Source organism: Sinocyclocheilus anshuiensis, unplaced genomic scaffold, assembly GCF_001515605.1.
Source record: "Sinocyclocheilus anshuiensis isolate Anshui unplaced genomic scaffold, SAMN03320099.WGS_v1.1 scaffold552, whole genome shotgun sequence".
Lineage (NCBI taxonomy): Eukaryota > Metazoa > Chordata > Actinopteri > Cypriniformes > Cyprinidae > Sinocyclocheilus > Sinocyclocheilus anshuiensis.
Genome location: NW_015554362.1, coordinates 869,603 through 880,321, shown reverse-complemented (window position 1 = coordinate 880,321; position 10,719 = coordinate 869,603). Strand labels below are relative to the sequence as shown.

At 34.9% G+C, this 10,719-nt stretch overlaps 1 protein-coding gene across 1 annotated transcript in view; it reads left to right on the top strand.

Annotated features, from left to right (window-relative positions):
• Positions 1-10,719, top strand: part of LOC107671459 (CUB and sushi domain-containing protein 3-like) — a 292,685-nt gene that overhangs the window by 243,862 nt on the left and 38,104 nt on the right. Inside the window, exon 57 of the mRNA XM_016464380.1 lies at positions 8,384-8,566. Within this exon, the coding sequence (XP_016319866.1) occupies positions 8,384-8,566 (183 nt within the window). The remainder of the gene's footprint in view (positions 1-8,383; positions 8,567-10,719) is intronic.

Here is a 10,719-nt window from a genome sequence, read left to right as displayed (position 1 = left end):
ATATTATTATTAATAATTATTTTGTTTTTGTTTGTATTGTTGATTTAATCATTATTGTTATTAATAATAATAATAATAAATTGTATTATTATTATTATTATGCTACAGTTTATTGTTTAATTGGTGTGTTTTTTTTATCACATTGCTCGTTTTACAACTATTTCATGTAAGGAATAATTGGCTCCTGACTCTGGATTATTGAATACAGCTGTTTATTTTTTTTAATTATTCGAATGTCCACTATCAATTATTCTGCTCATACCAGGGTACCATATCTTTAGACATTTTTAAAGTTTTTGTTCTTCAACACTTCTTGAAATAGCTGAAGCCATTGTTGCTACTTTGAAAGAGTCACTCAGACTTCCATTACTAACTCCAGCGTGTCATTTAGCACTAGTAATGGAGGTTTGAGCTGTTTCTATGCAGTAGAGAATAGAGAGTGTGTGTGTTTGTGATTACTGAGGCTCTCAGCAGTGTTGTGTAGTAACTTCTCTACAAAAAGCAGCATTATTATTTTAACTACATTTCTCAGTGGCACACACTGGTAACGTTGCTATTTTTGAAGATTTTATTGATTAAGTAGCGAGGCAGCACTGACAACAAGGCTCTGTGTTTGTGGAAGAACGATAGAGAAATTGTGCTTTCTGTAGATATTAAAAGTATTATCAAAAATAATTTGAAATTGTAATTTTATCCTGTTATTTGTCATATTTACTAGCTTGGCCAATGATGTTTGTTTTTCTTGTTCTTTTGCTCCATGTTTGTAGGCTGTGAAGTGCTTTGAAATAACTAAAATGAATATAAAGAAGCAATAAACCATGAAAGGCAATGCGTTACGGTAATTTTAGCACAGTTAAGTAGGTTTTATATGCTCTGCTTCACATTGTGCTTAAAATCACCCCAAAAAAGACTCTAAAGGTCTGTTCATGGAATAAAAAAAACAAATCTTACATCATGATTCAGCTTTCTCTGTTTCATAAAAGCTTCTCCCTTCCCCGTGGTAAAATCACAGTAATGCACGGCCCCTCGTGGCTTATTGCTTTATTCAGATAATGCATAAGTCCTTGTATCTGCTTGTTCAGGCCTCGACTCGTGTTTGAAAGAGAAATCATACATTTGAATGAGCACATTGTTGAGTGAAGTAACACTCAACAATGTCTTGGTTCTTATTTCCTGTCATTATGTGTCAGTCTAACATGAACATGAAGTTCTTTTGAACTTTCATCAAAGAATACATTAAAAAAGTATTAAGGTTTCCACAAAAATATTAAGCAGCAGAAAACTCCAGTCTTCAGTGTTGCATGATCCTTCAGAAATCATTCTAATACTGATGTGTTTAATTATAATCAGTAATAATTATAACAACAATGTTTTTGCCTTATCTCTCTCTCTTTCTATATATATATATATATATATATATGCGTATTTCCTCCGAGTAGGCAAGGGAGGAAGTGTCTCCTCAAAATATTGGATGAGAAAAAAAATTGTAATACAAAAATAAAACAATGCCAATATTACAAAATATAACATTAATAAGCATAAAAATCACTCGATTTTCTAAAGGAACACTGCCCAACAGCGACACCAGCAGGTAAAGTTTAAAGTGAAGAAATAAAAGCGAACTATCTGTACCATATTGAATTGCATAGCATCATTTTCTGAAGACTGGAGTAATGATGCTGAAAATTCTGCTTTGATCACAGGGATTATATTTTAAAATATATTCAAATACAAAACAACTATTTTAAATTGTAATAATATTTCACAGCAGTTCTGTTTTTACTGTATTTTTAATTAAATAAATGCAGCTTCAGTGTGTATAAAAGACTTATTTTAGACATATTAAAAATACAAATCATTTTATGTACATGCAATGAGCCAAACATCCTCAGAAAAGGAAAAAGTATGCATTTACACTCTTAAAAAGCTTCTAAGAATCATACACTCGTCTCTGTGCACATCTGTATGCAGCGCTGCATGCACTGACCCAAAAACAGCATGAGCTGGCAGTTTCCTCTTTTTCTTTCATTCCTTCTCTTCTTATCTCAATCCTTCCCCCACTGACACACAGTCTTTTTGACTGTACAGAATGGAGTACTAGTACACTTCTGAATACTGCACACTATACTCTATACTGCCTTTCTCATACTGCTTTTTTGTAAATAGTATGTGAAACTGAATGTATCGTTTACTACGTTCTGTTTAACATTGTATGTCTTCATCAAATTACCCCATGTTGTATCATAGTGCACATAAATATTGTTTAGAATTTTCATTATAATTTATGATTAATCTAAACGATGTTAATTGCAGTCATTTTAATCATACTGTACAGCAAGTTAAGTTTTTTTTTTCTACTAAGGAATTTCAGGAGGAACATCAGAGATGAAGTTGATACCTAAATGAAGCATATCTCAAATCCTCCTGAGCTTTGAAAGAGCAACCTCTGAGAAATAACACTTTCCTCAGGGCTCTCTGTGTCTTTCTAGCATTACTTCTATATTCTGTGTGAATATGCTCGGTGCTTCTCGGGAGGTTTGATGTTGAGACTGTGTTCTGGATTTCTGGGACATTCGTCAGGAATCTAGCATCTCGATTGCTGGAAATTTTAGGAGGCGTATGCCACTGTAGGTTTACTGAAGTTAGTCAGTTGCATCTTGGCTTCATTTGAAAGCGTTTTTAGCTGCATGTTTTTGTTTAAGATAAGAAAACTCCTGCAGTGTCCCCTGCAGCGCCTGCTTTCTTAGGAGTTTTTGTTGTTTTTGCATTCATTTATAGTTAACCCATCTGAAAGCAACTAAAGCAAAACTTCCATATTTTTGGAATAGAATTAGTATTATTGGGAAACAATTTATTGAGTACAAATATATATATTTATTTTTATAAATGTTAAGATATTTTTAGACAAAAATACAGATTTTTTTAATGGTTTTTAAATAAGTATTTTATGATCAAGCCTACATTTATTTAATCAAAAATACAGTAAAACAGTAATATTCTGAAATAATAATTTTAAAAAAATTATGTTAAAAGAACTGTTTTCTTTAAAAAATATATTTATTGTTTGATCATTATAATTTAATATATTTTAGGAATTTTAGAAATTCAAGAGTCATTACTCCAGTCTTCAGTGTTGCATGATCCTTCAGAAATCAATTGCATAGCATCATATATTTTTTTTTCCATTGCATCGTATTGCATTGAATCGCACTGTGTTGAATCGAATTGAATTCGGATCGCACTGCATCGTAATAAGGATGAATCGTATCACATCACATTGGTAGCTGCTTCATATGTATCTATAATGTATCGTATCGTTGGCTATGCATCGAGATGCGTATAGCATCGGCCTCAGTTATGGAGTTGCACATCCCTAATATATACACACACACACACATATATTAAGACAAAAATACTATTTTTAATGTATTTTTTTTTTAATCACTTTACAAAATGTTACATTTTTACCGTTTTGTTATTTAATATATTTTACAATTTTAAGAATTATTATAGTATTTATAATTTAATATATTTTAATATTTTTCCACAACCATAATGCCAGTGTAATAGGACATATAATATTTTATAAGTGTGTTTAATTATAATCCGTCATAATTGTGATAACATTTTGCCTTATTTTTTTGTCTTTCCACTAAAAATATAAAATGGCTTCATTTGAAAGCATTTCCAGCTGCATGTTTTTGTTTAAGATAAGAAAACTTCACGTCCCCTGCAGCACCTGCTTTCGTTCGTGGGAGTTTTTGTTGTTTTTGCCTCACATTATGTGGCAAAATGAATTTCACTGAAGACTAAAGGATAATACTACCAATGCAACGTGATGAAATATGGATAGCAAACAAAATCAATAGCGTTTTGCACTGCCAGGTGAATCAGAGTTCCTTACGTAATGAACTTCGCAGCCTTATTATACCCTGCTAAGCTACTGGTGGGCGTCCTTTAACTCGAATTCACACCTCACTGCTGTGCCAATTAATGGAAACTAGAACTGTTTCGTAGTATTCAACAGCTTCACCTTTGTAGAAGAATCTAATGAAGGTTATAAAGCACACACACAGCTCTTAGATTGTCCATCAAGAGCAAGTGGCTTTGCCTTGGCTCTTTTATGGCCGCTTGAGGTGGGATGGATCTTTTCGGAGACCTGTCTGTTCATAGCATGCCAACAAAGGCAGGACGTCGGACCAATTGAGGTTAATGAGGAAGAAAAGTCAGCCCTTTCTCCTTTGTGACACCACCTTTTTTTATGGGGCTTGGATATTTGAACAAATGGCTGTGAATAGGGCCATCTCTTTCTCTCTCTGCATGTGTCTTTCTTTCTCTACACTACATCAGCATGCTTGGAATGATGTCAGATGAGTACAATCCGCCCCTCGTTTTCTGTGCTGTGGAGTAGAAAAAGGAATGTCCCAGATTTCTAATGAACTAAAGCGAAAGTATTTGACTGGAAAAACACGGCGGTCATGGAGTGCTGCTGTTTTTTCTGTTTATTTATGGACAAAGACCCGGTTAAGCAGCAGTGCGGTGGAACCGGAGGAACCTAGCTTTAATCACTAGTTAGTCATTCCCTCTGGTTCGCGGCCCGTTTGCTGAGTCTGGACTTTCTGATTGGCCTCGGGGTGCTCGTACGCGTAATTAAAAAGGATTTGATTTTCGGGTCATCGGCTGACTCAAACAGGGCTCGGTGCTCGGAGCTCGGCACTCGGAGTGTCACGTGTGCCATCCGGCTCTGTTCAATGAATATTTTACCATAATTATTTATGCTAATGGATTCTGCTGGCAGCCGCTAGATGATAATTGATAGCTTGTTGCTTATCACACTGTCATTTGGAAAGGTGTCGCATCTCTCACGCGCCTGCAAATTCGTCTGAATTTTTAGCATCTTTACTCCAGTCTTCAGTGTCACACGATCTTTCAGAAATCATTCTAATATGCTGATTTGCTGCTCAAGAAACAATTATTATCATCAATGTTGAAAACAGTTGTTCTGTTTATATAGAAATCTATATAAGTTCTATATCTATATTTATAGAAATCTTTTGCATCAATGTAAAAGTCTTCACTGTCACTTTAGATCAATGTAATTTCCTAAAACATGTCAAATTTACTTTATTAATAGAATTGAATGTACAGAAATGAGATTTCAGTTGCTGTTTGAGCATAAACAATAGCTGCAAAGTTACGAAGCTGAAAGTTCAATGCAAACGGAGATATCGTCTTTTAAAATTCTGGCAGTTTAATGCCTACAAAAACTTGTGGTAGGGACTACAACAAGTTACTTCCCGGGTTCGTGACATCACAAACCCAGATAAACTCTGCCCTCGGGAAAAGGCAGCAAATGCTGCACTGCTTTAAGCCTCGTACACACCGGGACGATTATCGCGCGCGCTTATCGCCGACGTTCTTTAGAGAAGAGGAAGAGAAAACTAGAGGTGCACGTAAAAATCTATTCATATATGAATCGCTATTCTGTCTTCTAATGATTCTAATGGATTCACAAGATTCAAAATCAATGTTCTGAAGCAGCGGTTCTTAATACTGTTCCTCGCTTCCCCCTGCTCTGCAGTCTGCACACGCTCTGCATCTCTCTCTCTCTCTCTCTCATTCAACTCGGCTCCAACAATGAACTGTTCCAATTATACACTTATTTTCACATAGCTATGAAAAGTGTTATGCATGGACGCGCGTACAGTTGCCATACTGTATTAAAGCTTTAATCAGGATAAAACCGTATATTAAAAGCTAACATAAGCAGTAGCATTTACAAATAACAGCATATCTAAAAGTATGAGGCCTACATAAAACATAGGCCTACCATTAAAAGCCATGCTTGCACAGGTTCTGCACGATCCTCTTCAATAATATCCTCTGCTTCTCAATTAGGCTCAAACTGATAAGCGATATTAACGAAGCCATTGTTTACAATACAACCGGAGCACATGCTGCTGAGGTGAGGGGCGGGACGATTAGACGCGCACTAGATGCGGTTTAGCCAATCACAACACACTGGGCTAGCTAACCAATCAGAGCCCATCGCCTATTTCTGAGGGCGGGGCTTCATAAAAACAGGAAAAGAGCAGCCTGTTTCTCAGAGAAGGGACAGAACGGTGTGGAATAAAGGTAAATTATGTGAAAAAGAATGCGTTTTTTAAAAAACGAAGCATTAACACATGTTAGACTGCACCCCATAAACACAATCAAGCCTAGAAAAAAAACAGTGAACCACCCCCTTTAAGTAATGTGAGTTAAGACATGAGAGCAGGTAAGTGCAGCAAAAAGTACAAATATTTTTATTTTTTGCTGAGCTATTCATTATTTATGCATTCAATGGATGCTTTTATCCAAAGTGACTTACAATAGAGGAACATAAGCAATTCATCACAGAGCCAGCAATATTTATAGTGTACAGGTGTATTAGAAAGCTAGACTAGGAAACGAGCTATAGCAGAGGTGAATGCAAGAAGTAGTAGATTTTTCCAGTAATAAAAAGCTGTTGTCATTGGTTTTGCTTTTCTATTGGCTGTCATAGTTCATATCTCTACCTAATCGTACTAGGCAGGTGAGCAAAAAGATTGTGTAAGCTCAATCAAATAGTATTTTCACGCACGAAAAGTTCCTCTTTTCAAATCTTCTGAAACCATGGTGAGTGACAGCTCAGAGAACAGAGGAAGTGTTCCTTTGAGATCCGTAACTGTTCTTTATCCGAGCTGTGGCAGTTCGGCACGCTGAAAAACTCCTCTGTGGCCAAATGAAGCTCTTAACTGATCTGAGGGCAGGGCTGGTCCCGCTTACAATAATAATATCTAATACATCACTGAGCAGGTCTGTTTTGCTGTCAAATCGTCTTTCATTAATCCACGTAATCCCTATAGTCACATCTGTGATCAAATTTTGGGTTTAGAGTAAAGGTGAGAAAAGGGTTGTTGGTGCATTTTACACTACAAATGACTGTCTAGATTACATGGTAATGACCTAAACCATTTATTTCTAGTTAACCCCTCTGAAAACATATATACACACACAACATATATATATACACACACGCGTGTGTGTGTACTGGTTTGGGTGGTTTATGAGGACACAAATTTGTATAACGACATGGGTATGACACAGGTATTACAATATGAAGGAGGACACTACCTGTGTCCCCGTAATTCAAAAGGCTTTAAAAACATACTAAATAGTGTTTTTTTGAAAATCTAAAAATGCACAAAGTTTTTGTGAGGGGTAGGTTTATGTGTAGGGCGATAGAAAATACAGTTTGTACAGTATAAAAACCATTACGCCTATGGAGAGTCCCCGTAAACCACCAATACCAACAAAATAATATGGTAAAAGCAGTAATATTATTGTGATATTATTATTACAATAATATTATTATAATTTAAAATAACTGGCTTCTATTTGAATATATTTTAAAATATATTTTATTTCTGTGATTAAAGCTGAATTTTCAGCATCATTACTCCAGCTTTCAGTCACATGATCCTTCAGAAATCATTCTAATATGCTGATTTGCTACTCAAGCAATTGTTATTATGATCAATATTGAAAACAGTTGTGCTGCTTAATTTTTTTTTTTTTTTTTGGAAAACATAATACATTTTTCAGGATTCTTTGATAAATTCAAAACAACAGCATTTATTTTAAGCGTTTGTATCAATATAAAAGACCTTTACTATCACTTTTGATCAGTTTAATGTGTCCTTGCTGAATAAAAGTATTAATTTCTTTAAAAACAAAAAATTGTGTTTCCACTAAAACTATCTAAACATCCCTAAAACAAGATAGATGTACTTACTTGCAAAATGTTGTAATATATTAAGACTTGTTTTCAGAGAATATATTTAAAAAAAAATTTTTTTCTGAATCCATTGGCAAATGCATAATTAATGCATAAATAACTTGCAAAATACAGAAAAATTGTGAGGTTTATGAAACAAGAAAAAAATTTTGCCATTTGGAAATAATTATTTAAACTCACATCAATATTTCATATCCATCTATTTATTTATTTAGTAAGTGTTGCCATCTAATAAGCAAGATAGTGTAGAGTCAGCTGGCCATTATGCTGAAATTAACCCCTTCAGGGTGATACAGGACCCCTCGGCTTTGAGTTTATGTTGTAATAATGGCTGACTAACTGTACATTATGTCTTACATATTGACCAAGTCTGCAATTTCAGTCTCCCATGGGTTGCACATACGTCCAGCAACTTACTGTCAACTTTTTTCTTTTTTTGAGAAGATGCATGCAGTTTGCTTCTATCGAAGTAGAAAAATACATGTGCTCGCTTAGCTGGAAAAATGAGGATATGGTATGCAGAATATTATAGTATCTAGAATATATGTGCACTTGTCTCCACAGGTGATAAAAGGGGTGCCTGCGGGGATCCGGGCACGCCAGCCCATGCCACCCGAGAGGAGGGCAGCTTTCAGCAGCACGCCAAAGTGCGCTTCACTTGCGCCACAGGTCACACGCTCTACGGCTCGGCAGAACGGATCTGCTTCCCCAACAGCACTTGGTCGGGCCGTCAGCCCACCTGTAAACGTAAGTAACTCCTTTAGACGCCATGAATAATACATGCGCACAGCGAGGAGCGGCGCGAGTACACACCGAGACACTGATATGCATCGAACAGAAGTCTTTTCTCTCGTCAAACATTTGTGCTGGTGTCACGGCATTAATGCATTCTGTAATTGACGCAAAAGACGACCTTGCACCAGAGGCTTTTGAGGAAATGGCACAAGTGTTTGTTTTTGTTTTTTTCTGCTGATTTTGCAGCTCATTTAGTCTGACGCATTGTCCGTGTCATCTCGAGGGTGACAGGTTATTGCGGTCTAGTGCCATGCTGGGCTATAAAACAGATTTACAGATTGTTAGCGCGCAGGTCCCAGGAGGTGGAAATTTCTCAAGCTTGAATGTTTTTGCTACGCAGCTCTGGTCTAACAGCTTGTCTTGCATTAAATCCCATCATGCCCCCCTGCGAATTTCCAGGCCGAACAAATACTAACATCTCCTGCAGTTTAACCCCACTCAACCCATGCGTGAGCGGAGAAAACTAAAAGAAATCTATTAGCTTCACAAAAATATCCCAGTAAAAACATCCCAGGCAAATCAATCCAAATGAATACAGAACAATCAATTTGTGCTTAATAAAGTACTATCATAGTATTTGTTAATATTTTGAATTAGCTTCAGATTTTTTGTTATTTTTAGTTATTTTTGGTAACACTTTAGTTTAAGAACCAATTCTCACTATTAACTGGCTGCTTACTAGCATGGATATTACTAGCATATTGGCTGATAATTAGTACTTATGAAGCACATATTAATGCCTTATTCTGCATAACCATTGTAGAACACAACTCGATCCAATACCTAAACTTAACAACTACCTTACTAACTATTAATAAGCAGAAAATTCACAGTTTATTGAGGCAAAAGCCATAGTTAATATTTAGTTAATAGTGAGAATTGGTCCTCAAACTAAAGTGTGATCTTTCTCACCCCCACTCCCACATACTCATTTGCACATGCGTATCTTCAGACTTGCTGCTCAGTGATCAGTCGCATGACATGAGAACCAATGCAAATTGAAGTCACAGAACTAAGGAAAAAAAAAAAAGCTAGTGTATGGTTTCAGAAAACATAATGCACAAGTGCTACGGACTATTATGCTTTTGGAGGTTGTTAGTTTCTGGTCACTATGATTTGGATGCACAAAGAATAGCACTTTAGACAAACTTGTAAACTTTTTTTGGGATTTTCTATAGACGGATTTTCTATAGACGATTAAGTAATACGGAAAATGCATGGGGATGATTAATTGACAGAATGAATCATTTAAGGAGAATATGCAAACACACTGTCTCAAATAAAATATTTTGCCTCATGGATCTTTATTATTATTATTATTATTATTATTATTATTATTATTATTTTAGTTAAAGTTTTAGTATTTTTTTTATTTCTTTTAAGCCTTGTTTTTAGTTTTAGTTTTAGTTTTCCGTTTTAGTAATGTTAGTATTTTATAATTTCATTTAAGTTTTTCATCTACTATTTATATTTTATTTTAACCATATTTCAAAGTATTTTTAATAGTTTTAGTTGTAGCTAACAACAACAACACTAAACTGAATCAAATTTTGTGAAAGTTTGTTTTGCCAATTTTTAGAAAAGTATTCATATTCTACTATTATAACTATATTATTGTATTATTGTGCTATTTTGAATTAGCTTTTATTTTTATTTTTCAGTTTTCATTTAAAAAAAAAATCATTTTTTAAAAATGTCTCTAGTTTTGATTTATTTTTACTTAAGTTTTGCAATTTTAGTACTTTGACCTTCATCTAATATTTATTTCATTTCCATTTTATTTCAATTAACAACCATATTTTTTAAAGGGGTCATATGATGCTTGAGAAAGGAAAACTTGAAATTGCATCATATGACCCCTTTAATAGTTTTAGTTAAAGATAACAACAACACTTGACCGAAGCAAATTTTGAGGAAGTCAGCTATGACATTTTATGCAAATACACTGGAGAAAAAAAAAATATTCAGAAATCGCTATAACTTTCTTTAAAAAAAATTAGGGCTGCACGATAAATCGAAATGGAATCAAGATCGCGATTCGACAGAAGCTGCGATTGTCATGCGTATCTTTCAGTGAAGCACGGTTCTGTGATCAGCAGTAAATC